The sequence below is a fragment of the Sarcophilus harrisii genome, chromosome 3 (genome assembly GCF_902635505.1).
Source record: "Sarcophilus harrisii chromosome 3, mSarHar1.11, whole genome shotgun sequence".
Taxonomy (NCBI): domain Eukaryota; kingdom Metazoa; phylum Chordata; class Mammalia; order Dasyuromorphia; family Dasyuridae; genus Sarcophilus; species Sarcophilus harrisii.
In genome coordinates, this window is record NC_045428.1 from 238,347,202 (window position 1) to 238,362,239 (window position 15,038).

Below are 15,038 nucleotides of genomic sequence, written 5' to 3' on the forward strand. Positions count from 1 at the left end.
AATAGAATTATTGTTGTTGTTGTTTAGTTATTTTTCAGTTGTCTGATACTTTGTAACACAATTTGGTTTTTTGGTGAAGATACTGGAAATGTTTGACATTCCTTCTCCAGCTCATTTTTCAGATGAAGCAAATAGTGTAAATTCACTTGGATAGAATCACTAGCTTGTAAGTGTCTGAGGCCAAATTTGAATTTAGGAAGATGAATCTGACTTCAGGTCTGGCACTCTATCCACTGCAACAACTAGTTGCCTAGAAAGACTATCAGCTTGTAAAGCTGTGAACTACACTTAAGACAAATACATTTTCAGGAAGTTGTAATAATGAGATTATTTATATTTTCTAAGTTGGATTTCACAAATCTTAAAAAAAATTCTTGTGGATGTGGAGAAATAACTAGAATCATGTAACAAGGTTTAAAATTGAGTGATTTGAAATGTGGATTTACATTGGGATTCACAAATTAACTGGGGAAATTATTATTTGAGTATGACTGATGTGTGCTTTGAATGGTACCTGTTGGCAATACACTTTTGTAGCTATGACAGCAAAAGGGATAACTGCTCTACATTGATTTTTGAATGAAACTAGTATAAGTTACCAAAACTGATAAATGAATGAAACTTTTTTTCATATGTCTGATTTGGAGATTTATTGAACAGATTTAATATTACTTGACAAGCAATAAGTTTTTATTTATGCTTCGTATTTTAATTTTGTCATACTGTTTTATGTTATGCTTATAGTTGCTTGCTTTGTGACTTTAGGAAATCACTGTATAAAAGTACTATTGATTTGAAGGAAGATACCTAGAGTGAGAAGCATTTGTATTATTAGATCAAATACCCTTTTGATTTGTACGCTGTGATTTTATAACTCTGAACTAATACTTATTATTAGACACATTTGTCTGAAAGACAGAATGTTCTAGTTAAAAATGGTCTAATTTATTGAAATGGGCATAATCTGGTTTGTCAAAGTTACACTGGTACCCAGGGGAGTATCTATGTCTCTGGGAACCTTCATGTGAATTTACCAGAACCTCTGGATTTTCTGTCTTGATTAGATCAAAAAAAAAAAATCATCAGTTCTGTGAATGAACTTATAGGAAAGTGAATGTAAATTGGATGTAAGACCAGAGAAAATTAGAACATTTATACAGAGGTACTAAAATCCCTCCCCCAACATTAACACACAAACAAATGTTTGTCTAGAGTATAAAAATTTTTCATATGGTGAATTGTCTGATTATAGAATATATGGAAAGTCATTGAATAAAGTGATTCATTTAGTATTTATTAAGTTTGGATGAACAAACTAAAGTTTAAAAGTTTTCACTTCTGTGAAAAGCATTCAAGCCAACTGTAACCACAGCCTTTTGGGATTTGTATGGATTCACTCTATGTGTAAACTCTTGACAACTATTTTCTTACTTTCGAATTTTCCTTTAAGTATCTCTCCTGCTTTTGAAATGCCCAATGCTTTCATCTTATAAAAAACTATGACTATTTCTCAAGTTCCAAACTTTCCCTTCCTTTACCTGTCCTTCAAACTCTGCCAAATATCCATTCAAGTGTAGCTGATATATCAGCTCAGTGATTATTTGCTTTAAGTTGTTTCTAATGAGGTGTGAATAAATCATTAGTTTAACTTTCCAAGGGTCTTCTTTATTTTAAAAAAAGGAGTCTGTAAAGCCAAAATGAATCTCTAATTGATAGAATGTGTGAAGTAGCTCTTTGTATCTACTTCTCAACACTGATGTGTAGAAATGATTAAATGCCCAACATATAAAGCTAAATTATCATTTCAGTAATGTGTTTAGACTTTGTCTAGAAAGATTCTTACAATTTTCAAAAACCTAGAATAATAAATTTCAGTTAGAAAAATTTACATTTGAATTCATGTAATTTTTTTATTGTTTCTAAACTTGGAAAATGTTCAAAATTCAAAAGTGTGTTGACTTAGATTTAACGAATCTCAGTAAAATTTTAAAAATAGACACTGAATATAATGAATTGGGTACTTACACTTCTATATTTCACAATATATTCCAAAATGGGTGCCCCTCCGTCATCTTGTTTCATTATGCTAAGTTTAAAACTCTTTCCATTGCTAGGCTGTCCATGGATTGATGGAGGACTTGGTTCACCTAAACATAAAATATAGCATGTTTGAGATTTATTTTCTTAATGACAATTAATATTAGTTTCTCTTGGTAATGTATGTTAATTTTATTATGATAGAATGAAATAGCACAGTTGAAATTTATCTGGTGATACTTTTTCTTAGTGATAATTGATAATAGTTTCTCTTGGTAATGTTTTGAATAATTTCCAGAAGTTTGGGTATTATTATTTTATTATGGTAAAGGTCTGGACCAGGAATTGAAGAACAATGTTAGTCCAAATTCTGCTACTAACTAGGCCATATGACCTTGAACAAATTTTCTAACATTTCTAAGCTTCAGTTTTTTCATTTGGAAAAGAACAGTTACCCTGCTGATCTAACAGGATTGTAGAGAATGAAATAACTTTCAAAACTGTAAGATGCTATGCAAATATATGTTAATATTGACAAGAATCCTTTTTAAAGGCAAATTCAAATTCAAACATGTTAAAAAATTATATGTATAATAACAATAGTAATAACAGTATCATATAATGGAAAGAGTGCAATTTCTAGATTTAGAGGATCTAGGTTCAAACCATGCTACTGATGCTTATTGCTTTTGTGATCTTGGACAAGTCAGGTTTCTTCAAATACTAACTTTATGATCATTGTGAGCACAAGCTTGTTCACAGCACATTTACCTACTGATTTAAGATTTGCAATTTTTATCCTGTTTTACATACATAATCTCTTCTGAACTTCATAATAACCCTGTGAGTAGATGTTATTATCATTTTTATTTTATAGATAAGGAAATTGAGACTCAGGGAGGATCATTATGACCAGTGATCTTAGTCCTCAGGGATGACTACTATCACTAGTAGTTATCTAGGACAGGAGTTGAAGGCTGAGTCTCTGAGTCTGACTTCTATCCACTATGCCAGTTATATAACCAGCATGATTATAATTTTATAAAAGATAATTATCTAGTAATCAGTTGTCTATTCATAACAGATTTCATTTGACAAAAAAATCTTGAAGATATTTTGTAGCATCTTATTTTATAACAATTCAACATTTTTCCAATTTAATTAAAACATTAGCCTTTGGTGCTATTTATCACATATGGAAATTGTATTGTAAAAATGACATTTATAAAACTATTTCAAGCAAAATAAATCTTTCAAGAATTTTGCATTCATACGACACTCAGAATACTTGAAGACCTAGGTGGATGCCTGCTGTATCATTTAATTGACGTTCAGATATGCTGTACCATCCCTCTGGCTTTGATTCTTCCAATCTTCTAAAAAAGCAGTGCATTATAAAGATTTAAAATATTATACATTGTGAGCAGAAGTTCCTGGCTTGTTCAGAATAATGTAAAAGAGATATGCATAATGAAGCAACGTGATACATGGATTGCATATCCATTAGGATGAAGGAAATAGGAGATCTTAAATCTTATTAACACATTTTTTTTTCTGATATTAATGGTTGAATTTTTTAAAATGTTAGACCAATTTGATTTTTAAAAAGAGAAAAGCTGATTGAGCTATGAAAATAGAATCTTAGAATGTAAAAAGAGGGCTTGTTAAATGTTAGACAGCTTGGAGATCATTCACACCTCACATGCTTACTGAATGAACTAATTTAATCCAATTATAGATGAAAAGCTGGGGCCCAAGGAGGTTGAATTATACTCCTGGAATTATACTCTTTCTAAAAACCAGGTCTGGAACCCAGGTTTATTAAATCTCAATTCTGTACTCTTTCTACTACACAATAAAGACTTACCAATTAAAAGTCTGTAGGAGAGATCTGATTATGAGCCCTCAGATTAATGGATTTCCCTTTAGTACACCTGATGAAATTACATAAAGTAATAGGCAAATAACAGAGATAACAAGGCTTTAAAGCCTTAAATGAAGTGCACAATGGCATTTACACTTTGTTACCTATTTACTAGGTGTGAAGTTTTTCTTCTGATTGGCCAAGTCCTTTTATAATCAAAACATTCTCTGTAGTGTCACAAACAAACAACCTTGGAGTAAGCCCAAGGATAATTTGCAGTGTGGGGAAGGGGTTCAGAGCAACCTGAGGACACTGTGAATAGGAAATAACATCAAGAGCTTGCATTACCAGAAATGTGAATCATCTTGGCCAAATGTATCCCTTAAGCATGTGCCTCTCTACCATATGTGTACGTATCCACTCTTCCCACTGATATTATATATAGATATTTGTGGGAATGTATAATGTAGGCTTATAGGGGGAATGTTTTATAGCTATTATTCTTAAAATGCTATCCCAGCAAATGACCTTGCTTTGAGCTAACTGTGTCAAGCTGACAATTAAAGGTAGATGCACCAATGAGGCTTTGTAAGCAAAAGTATTTTGAGTAGCAACTTCTTTGGGAACAAACTTGTGATTGTGTAGGGAAGTGCTTCATTATGAAAGTACTCCAGGATGTATTTAGGACTCTTTATACATTTATAGATTTCTACTAGAAGGATTGTCCAACTGGAATCTCTTCTCTGTGTGTGATATCCTAGTTTTGAAAAGAACAATTGGTGACATTTCAGGTCCCCTATGTTTCAGGCACCCAGAGGCATTTTCACTTAAGACAGTTTGGTTTCTCATCTGAAGATGAGGGGAAGACTCACAGTCAATTCCAATGCTGTCTCTCTTTTGAGAGGTCTGCTTGAACTGGGCTCTCCCTCTGAAGTTCAATTTCCCTTTAAAAAAAATTGTCTTTAGGCAAACCTTTTTGTATCTACTAGTATGATCTTAGGCCCTTATGGAAATTTGTTAATTTTCAGATTGTCCAAAAGTCGGTGTCAGGATTAATCAATATTTATTAAGTATCTAATATGTGCTAGTCACTGTGCTCAGTGCTAGGTATACAAGGAAAGGCAAAGAAACTCACAATCTAATGGGAATAAGATGACATAAGGGTACATTATCTGGCATAGAGCATGATGAAGTTCTGTATCCAGGGAGGATAATGATCTTAAGAGGTAAGTTTCAGAATTGATTTTATCTTACAGAATGAGGAGTTTCTATAGATTATGAAGCAACTGGGAAGGAAATGATGAGGTGAATTTCCAGAGAGACCTCCTTATATGGTGTAGAATCAGGAAAGAAGCCTCCAATATCCACATTTAACTCTCCAAACAGAGCAGGAGGGTCCCAAAGTTTGTAAGGTGTGTGTGAGGACTAATTTCCAGAGCTAATTTTATCTTGTAGAATGAGTTTCTGCAAATAATTAAGCTCAGGAAAGTAGATAGATGGGAAATGAAGTCCAAAAAGTGTGTCATGTGGACTTTGTTGTGACCCTTTAAAGCAAGACCTTTTTTGAGGGGGAAAGGCACTTGATATTATACTTGATATTCTTCAACTCATAAGAGACCTGTCCAGAATAAAGATGGACAAATGTATTGAACAAATGTTTAAATTTAAGGCCAAGCTATAAAAGGATTTTTCCCTCTAGCCTACTTGAGAATGAATTAAATGAATTGCAAAGAAATGTTTATATTTTGTTAGGTCTTTAGAAATATGAAGAAATTTCTTTAAATGGGAAGTTAGTCACTAACTGGCTAAAGGATCAACTATATCAATTCAAAAAGCAAGACACTCTCTGAAGGGTCACTTGAAACAGAGAAGAAAGTCATCCAGGGAGGAAGAACTCGATCCTTGAGAGAAAACATTTTTTTCACTCTTAGGAGGAAGAAAAGATGATGTGGGGGTAGAAGAGGGATAAAAGAAGGAAAAGGTGGAAGAGAAGCAAGGAAATTTCCTTTTCTCTACTTCCCCATTGGCTTACCTGAGTAAAGCTATCTGCCTAACAGCAAACATTTCCTTTCCCTTACCAGGTAGGCCCAGTGATCGAAGGCATAAGATGGAGGAGCTGGGTGAATAACAGTATTAACCTTGGAACTGTGCTAGTTTCAAGGAAGAATTTGTCCATGGGACCCAAATGAATGACTTGTCTGACTGCAAGGAAACAGCATCAGCACATCTTAAGAAGAAAAAGGATACTAGGGCTTCAAAATATCCTTTGATAGAATTAAAAGTGGGACTCAGCTTGTTAACCTTTCAGAGTCAGGAAGAAATGAGTTCAAATTTCATTTTAGAAATTCTAGCTGTTTGATATTGGGCAAATCACTTAACTTCTTTGTGAATTGGTGCTTCTTCTATAAAATAAAGGGATTGGGTTTAATAGTCTCTAAAGTTCCTATTAGCAAGTGACTCTTGAAATACTTTCAGGGAATGATCCAGACATGTTTCACTTCATTCCTGAATTTCTGGTCATTTTTCTTATAGCCTGACCAACTGCCCCTTTCAGAGAAACTTCTGCCTTGTTGCCTTGCTGCCTTGTTTCAATAAAAACTTCACACTTACTTCATTCCCAACACTCTGGCCATCTTCTCCACAGTCTTGCTAATCGTTTTGTCCTTGCCTAGTTTCAAACATCAACCATCCCTACCTCCCAATTCCCTAGTTCTAGAGTTCTGGAATATGATTACATTTTTGCTGTCATCGCCCTGGATGGACTGTGTCAAATTATTCTCCTTTGGTTTTCTGGTTCCCCTCTTACCACTTCTCTAACTTTCTGGGCCCAAGTGCTCCTGTCTGGACATCACTTCTCTTTATGTGTTGTCTACCTGTTAGAATGCAAACTTCTTAAGGACAAGGACTTTCTTTGTTTTTGGTATTTTTATTACAAGAATTTATCATGATACTTGGTAACAGCTATAGTTTAAAAACTCCCCCAATGCACACAGATACATTTAAATTTAATCTGCGTAATTAACATTTTTCTTCATCACTTTCTTAAATCTAGAAATCAACAAAACAATAAAATTAGCCCTAATTGGCATTCGCCAATTTTGTTCACACTGAAAATTTAACAATCGGCTCTCAGGAGCCAGTTGAAGCTACCTCCAGTATATTCTTGAGTATGTCTTTCTCTATTATGTCTGTTCTTCCCAGGGATGCCCATGTAATTGGGAAAGAGTACCAAAATTATGGGGGAACTATTTTGTGGCTTATAATCTTATGCTGACATTTCAAGAAATGACTTTACTTTGAGACAATTGTGTTCTCTATTAAAGCCAAATGTTCCTAAAATGTTTTAAGCTAGTCTTAGAAGTGTGGACCTGAATGGGGTGTGCCAAAATTGATGAAGGGGGGGTAGTTGCCCCTCCTCACCCCCACTTCAGGCAACTAGATTATTAGCATCTCAATTGCTTCCTCACTTTTTACTGAAGAACTTCACATATTTTAAAGGGGTAGACAAGTCTAGTCACTTCTTTTTACTTTAAAGTCTTAGCACTTTCCTCTTTGTTATCTCTTCCTTTGGCTCTTACCTTTGGCAATTTCCTCAAGTGAGCTGAGGGAAAATCAATTGATCAGGGTTGTCCTGAAAAACTTCCCTCCCACATTCCCCCCTCCCCCACTACATCTATAAGTAATATGGTAATAAAAATTATTTTTAAATGTTTGTAAAATGTTTAATGGTTAATGAATCCATTTGGAAACAAAAATGAATTATAACAGGAATTGTATAGTCTTCTGAGAAGTTTAAATTAAAATATAAATTTAAGATGGCATATTATTGTAAATATTTTAGATGAAAGTACTTTTATAAGTTTCCTAAAAATAATTTCTTATACATTTTAGAGTGGTTTAAAAAATTTGAAAGAGAAACCTAAAGAAACTTAAAAAAGAATTACATACTTCAGAGTTCATGCAATTTAGCAGCAATTCTGAAGTTAGTGTCTTGCTCATTTTATAAGTATTCAATTCACAATAATAGGATTTCTTTGAGATAGGGACTATAATTCATTTTAAAAGCCTAATTTATCATGTATATTTAGCTTATTCATAGCTAATGATCCTCTATTTGAACTGTCAACAATATTTATGTAATAATGACTGAATAGAAAAAGAATTGTAGAAGCAATAAAGGTTTTATCAGAAAAATCAATTAAAACCAAAAGGAAGTAAAATCAAGTGATAATCTCAACTTACTTTTTAGATGTAATTAAATGCAAAATATTTTAATTTGTAGTATAAAAGAATACATGTTATTTATGTGCTCTAAACATTTTTGATTATATATACAAATGGTGAGGAACAAAGATTTGGACAATAAAAACCATGGAAAATATGACAAATTTTAAAAGATTCATACAAGTTAAATCTCCTCTAAATTAAGCTTTACCTTAAACTTTATTTACTACATGCTTATAGTGATGAGTTAAAAGTGGATGTATAGAACCTTGTGATGACCGCGTATTTAAAATTAGCCAGAGTCAGGAATTCAGGTTAGGGGAAAATCTTCGATCTTTATTCTTAGTGGAGGTGAAGAAGGATCGGAGGTGAAGGGGGATCATGATAGCAACGTGAGCAACTGTGACAAGAAGCCAGCCAGCAGTCTCTCTCCGCCTCTCTTCCTGCCCCTCTGCCTCCACCCACCAAAATTGTCATTTCCTATACAACACATCAGGACTTGCCCAAAGAGCGGGCGGGGGCCATTCTTTCTCAAGCATGTATATTAACAGAGTATGGTCCAATTACTAGTTAGCCTCATGTGCTTGGGACCTCAGTGCATCAACTCAAGCTTCAGCCCATTACAGAACCTCAATGTTTATTAAGTCTTAGGGGCACTTACATAACTATAACTTTTGAAAGAATTACTAATAATATAATATCTCCACAGTCTATTCTGACCTGCAACAACAGGAGTCTAAAATGTCACCTGTGGCCATCTGACTGAACTGAATGTGTGTGGCAAAATTAGGAGAAGGAATTCCTCTAAAGAGAGAGGGAGGGAAAAGGGGAAAATATAAATGGGAAGAAGGATCACAGAAAAGGAAGGGAAGGCAGAAGGCAACAGAAGAGGTTTTAAAAAAAGGATAGAAAACATCAACTCCTTTGCAAAGCATTAGATTATAATATTTACTTATGTTGCCTCATCTGGAATATTCCTTTCCTCCTCATTCCCCCAAATTGGTTGAAGAAAATGGTAGAATCCTGAAGGCAATGTAATGATTTAATAACTGCTTATAACATTTCTTCCACTTGGCACATGACTGGTAACTGATAAAAATAATTAATAGTCTTGGACAATTTAAGTAATCTAAGGGACGATTTGAATAATAGCACAAATTTAACAAGAGTAAATGGGGGATATTAATGCTGTTTTGTGGCCTGGAAGGATAGATATTCCTTTGGGCAGAGAGCACCCATGTCTCGTGTCAGAAATGGAAAGAATGTTAGGGCTCTTTGAATTTATAGCTGTTGTGAGAGATCATTTAGTTCAATTTTTCATTTTACAGATAAGGAAGCTGTGGACTCAAGGAACTAAGTGACTTTCTTAAAATTGTAAAGGAATTAAAAGTAGAACCAGAATTCCTCATCAGATATTTGGATTCTAAAACTAATCTTTTTTTTTTCAACTAGACTGTTCAAATTTTGTGATAAGGATTTGTGTGTTATTGGATCAGTGGTAATAAGAATTCCTAGGGAAAAGCTTCAAGGATAGAGGGTATACAATTTTGGTAAGGTGAATCTAAGAGCCTCTTCCTGATCATCCTTCACAGAATTAAACCAACAAAATTAAAACAGTGCCTTTTGTGCTTTGAATATTTTGAACAAAAGAATGATGTTCTCATTTAAATAAAAGGAAAGCTTGGACTGTTATTCAGAGCCATAAATTCTCAATGAGATAGAGTTTTAACCCTAGGTAGGATAGGAAAAATAACTCCTAAACCTTACCTTAGAGCAAAAGGCAATGGATCTCCCAATAGCTATCAAAATATACATGAAAGAAATACTAAAAACACTATCAGAGGCAACAGAGCTATGGCTGAAGACAATGAATAGAAAAGAAAGCAGGAATTTGCCAATCCAAGGAGAAACATTTGAAGAAACTTAGTGGTATTATAGAATATTTAGTATCCAACTTTGGGAATACTATAATTAATATAAATAATATATAATGTTCTTTAATTCTTTTTCTATGAATTAAATTTCTTTTGATATATATGGTATTCCAAAGCTTTTAGAGTTAAAAACTCCTCCCTGTATTATAATGGCTAACATACTTGCAAATGTGGAATTGGTGCCATGATACTGGGATGTATTTACTTGAGGCATTTTTGATACAAAGATTATGTGAATACTTTATTTTACAATGCAGACACCTAGTTATATATTCACCTTAATGCTCGACTCTAATCTGATTCCAATTTGGTAATATTGCAGGACCAAGGGAAACATTTTAGAATAAGTGAGCAATATAATCAGTGGGAACTCTGGAAAATCTGTCTATGGTAAAAGAAGAAAATGGCTTGCTATTAGAACAAAATCTAAAAATAAGTGAAAGTGAATGAGTTTATTATTATTTTTCCTGATAGACAGTAATCCTGTTCTTATTTGATATTTAGAGGCCTTATTTCTGTATTTTTAGATAGGATTAGACAGAATATGCCAATGAACATTGTTGATTTTTGTCCTTCACATATTTGGAATGAGACAGCTGATCAGCAGGACTTCTGAAAAATAGATTTTCCTCAAAGTCGCTTGATGAAATATAAAAGGCAGGTGATAGAGACAATTAAGTATTAAATAAATGTAAAGATTTATGTTTTTGTGGAATTATTAGGTACTTAGCTACTGACTAAAGAATCAGCCATTATTGTGGTGGCCTTTAAAAAGCAAGACATTTTAAGTTGGATATAGTGAGTCAGTTAAGACAAGAAATAGCTCTGATGAGTGTGACCTCTGGATATGGAAGAAGAATAATTTCTTGGGGGATAGGCATTTTTCAACTCTCAGAGGGCAATTTCTCTCTCTCCCCCTCCCCATTTTTTATTGTGCAGTGGAGTTACCCAAGAGACTCCATGAGAAGAGAAATGACTTAGGGTCCTGCAAATGTGAGCTGCCTTGGCCATTTGTATTCTCTAATTGTCTGCTTCTAATTGTGTGTTCTCTCTTCCCACTGACATTGTTATATTTGTGGGAGATTATGCCCAGATTGGGGGGGGGGGCTAAGATGACAGAGAGTAGACAGGATTTTGCTCAAACTCTTCCTGGCTTCCCTTAGAATCAACATTAGAACAAGCCTCTGAACATATTTTAGAGTGACAGAAATAAATTTCCAGCAGAAGACATCTTGGAAAAACTTCAGGGAATGCCTATCTCAATTGGGCAGGGGGGAATGCAGCACAGCGCAGGAGCGGGGAGGCCCAAGGTGGAGAGTTCCCACATGGGGAATCTTGAGGGAGGCTCTTAGCCAGAATACAGCAGGTTGGCTACTCTGTCCTGGTTCAGAAGCCAGCGAATCAGCAGACTGGCTGTGAGACCTCCAATGCAACTACAGAAGGCAAATAGTGAGCTCCTAGACCCCAGAATAAAAAGCAAGCCTTGACCACGCCCAGCCAGCTCAGGGAGGAAGCCTGGAGCAGTAGGGGCCCCAGTGTAAAGTTAAGCACCTGTCACCCTATAGGGGAAGCTTGGGACAATCTCCCCAATGCCCTGGGAGCAGACATCATCTTTTAAAAATGAACAAAAAAGCAAAAAGTGTTCTGACCATAAGGTATTTGTTATGGAGATAGGGAGAAGAGATTGCAAACCCTGAGGACACCAAAGGCAAAATGCTTCAGATGAAGCCTTAAAGGGAGATACGAACTGATCTCTAACTCAAAAGGCTCTCTTGGAAGAATTTTAAAAAAGAACTTAAAAGAGTAAGAAGAAAAACGGGGAAAGGGAATTAAAGTTTTACAGTAGAGTTTGGAAACAGAAGCACAGAAAGTGACTGAAGAAAAACAATTACTTAAAAAAATACATTTGGTAAAATGGAAAAAAAAATATATTTATACTGAAGAAAACTACTTCTTTAAAAACAGATTTGGCAAAATAGATTTTGGCAAAAAAATTACTCCTTGGGGGAAAAAAGAAATTATATCCCAGGTTTTTGGAAATGAATGTTTTGTAGTTATTGCTCTTATAATGCCATCTCAATAAATGCCTTTGTTTTGAGTTAAAGCTCATGTGGTAATTGTTACCCTGGGGATCCTACCTGTGAATGTTAGTTTAACACAGTGAGGGGCAAGGGAGAGTTAGCTCAGAGGGTGCATGGTATTAATGTCAAATACTGATTGACAAAGCACATATCTTTTGTGAAGTATTGTTCTAAGTGGAACTAACTTTTAAATTAATAATAATTCATAAAGTTCTTTAAGGTTTACAAAGTGTTTTTCTTATATATCTCTGTGGTAGAGATAGGATAAGTACCATTATTTTCATTTTACAGATGAGTAAATTGAGCATTAATCCTATAATAGAGATATTAAATTATATATATATATATATATATATATATAGAGAGAGAGAGAGAGAGAGAGAGAGAGAGAGAGAGAGACAGACACACAGAGAGAGAGTGTGTGTGTGTGTGTGTCAGACAGACAGAGAGGGTGAGTTGTGGATCAAGAAATTCACCACTCTGGCCTAGCTGTATCTGATCTAAAATTATATTATAAAGCAGCGGTTACGAAAACCATTTGGTATTGGCTAAGAAATAGACTAGTTGATCAATGGAATAGGTTAGGTTCAAAGGACAAAACAGCCAATAATTTAGTGTTTGACAAACCCAAAGACCCCAGTTTTTGGGATAAGAACTTGCTATTTGACAAAAATTGCTGGGAGAATTGGAAATTAGTATGGCAGAAACTAGGCATTGGCCCACACTTAACACCATACACCAAGATAAAGTCAAAATGGGTTCATGACCTAGGCATAAAGAATGAGATTATAAATAAATTGGAAGAGCATAGGATAGTTTATCTCTCAGACCTGTGGGAGAGGAAGGAATTTATGACCAAAGAAGAACTAGAGATCATTATTGATCACAAAATAGAACATTTTGATTTATCAAATTGAAAAGTTTTTGTATAAACAAAACTAATATAGATAAGATTAGAAGGGAAGCAATAAACTGGGAAAACATTTTTACAGTTAAAGATTCTGATAAAGGCCTCATTTCCAAAATATATAGAGAATTGACTCTAATTTATAAGAAATCAAGCCATTCTGCGATTGATAAATGGTCAAAGGATATGAACAGACAATTCTTCAGATGAAGAAATTGAAACTATTTCTAGCCTATTGAAAAGGTGCTCCAAATCATTGTTGATCAGAGAAATGCAAATTAAGACAACTCTGAGATACCACTACACACCTGTCAGATTGGCTTAGAATGACAAGGAAAGATAATGCTCAAAAAGTTATCAAACTGTGCATACCCTTTGATCCAGCAGTGCTACTACTGTGCTTATACCCCAAAGAGATATAAAGGGAAAGGGACCTGTATGTGCCAAAATGTTTGTGGCAGCCCTGTTTGTAGTGACTAGAAGCTGGAAAATGAATGGATGCCCATCAATTGGAGAATGGTTGGGTAAATTGTGGTATATGAATGTTATGGAATATTATTGTTCTGTAAGATATGACCAACAGGATGAATACAGAGAGGCTTGGAGAGACTTACATGAACTGACACTAAGTGAAATGAGCAGGACCAGGAGATCATTATGTACTCCAACAACGATACTGCATGAGGATGTATTCTGATGGAAGTGGATTTCTTTGACAAAGAGATCTAACTCAGTTTCAATTGATCAATGACGGACAGAAGCAGCTACACCCAAAGAAAGAACACTGGGAAATGAATGTAAACTGTTTGCATTTTTGTTTTTCTTCCCAGGTTATTTTTACCTTCTGAATCCAATTCTTCTTGTGCAACAAGAGAAGTGTTTGGTTCTGCACACGTATGTTGTATCTAGGATATACTGTGACATATTTAACATGTATGGGACTGCTTGCCATCTGGGGGAGGGGGTGGAGGAAGGGAGGGGAAAAGTTGGAACAGAAGTGAGTGCAAGGGATAATGTTGTAAAAAATTACCCAGGCTTGGGTTCTGTCAATAAAAAGTTATAATTATGAAAAAAAAAAAAGAAAGAAATTCACCACTATTTCCATTGTGTCATATCTTCTCTTTTAATGATTTAAAAAAAAATATCCAAATGAGTATTGTTCTCAAAACAGTTTCTCTGGAATATTATACATGGATTTTGGAATTATTGTTTTGGAGGTGCCTTAATAATCAACTTACAAACTAAATAAAAAAAAATTCTCTATTACATTATAGCTATAAAATTTTTGATAGTATATTGTGGAATTTACCTGAAGCACTTTTTCACTATAATTGCTTCTTAGAGTTGAAATAGTAGTAGATAGCATTTATGTAGTGCTTTAAGATTTGCAAAATGATTTACAAAAATTAGCTTATTTTAGGTCCACAATAATCCATATCACAAATGAGGAAACTAAGGAAAATATTTAATGTAACTTGCTCAAGGTCACCACTAGTAAATGTCTGAGAATGGATTTGAACTCTGTTCTTCATACTTCCTCTACTGACTATGCCAGTGATCTGCCTACATGAGTTCTGGATAATTTTTATGGTTTTTTTCCCTAAAAATGAAACTTTCTTCAACAATGAATATTTGCCATTTAAAGTATATTAAAACAATGTGCACTGACGAAGACAATTCCAAAAAAGAAATTTTGAAAAAGACCTAAACATCTTTGGAATAAAAGCAGAGCTTTCTAAAATGACTGTTTGAATATTCATCTGCATCTACAAGTTTTCTGCTTTTTACGGAAAACAAATAAACAACCAACCAGGCTTATATAAAATATGCCATAAAAAGAACCAAGAATAAGAACATGGGAAAAGAAAAAAAAATTAGCTAATATAAGGCAAGTGCTAAATTGTGTAGTCATTTTGATGAATGGCTGTGTTCAGAGAACTAATTCATCAAGAGTCAGGGGGAGAATTTATGAAAAATATATGACTTCAGCT

General features: G+C 34.3%; 1 protein-coding gene across 1 annotated transcript in view; it reads right to left on the reverse strand.

Moving 5' to 3' along the window:
* Positions 1–15,038, reverse strand: part of NCAM2 (neural cell adhesion molecule 2) — a 263,078-nt gene that overhangs the window by 55,660 nt on the left and 192,380 nt on the right. Inside the window, exon 14 of the mRNA XM_031959261.1 lies at positions 2,026–2,147. Coding sequence (XP_031815121.1) covers positions 2,026–2,147 — 122 coding nt within the window. The remainder of the gene's footprint in view (positions 1–2,025; positions 2,148–15,038) is intronic.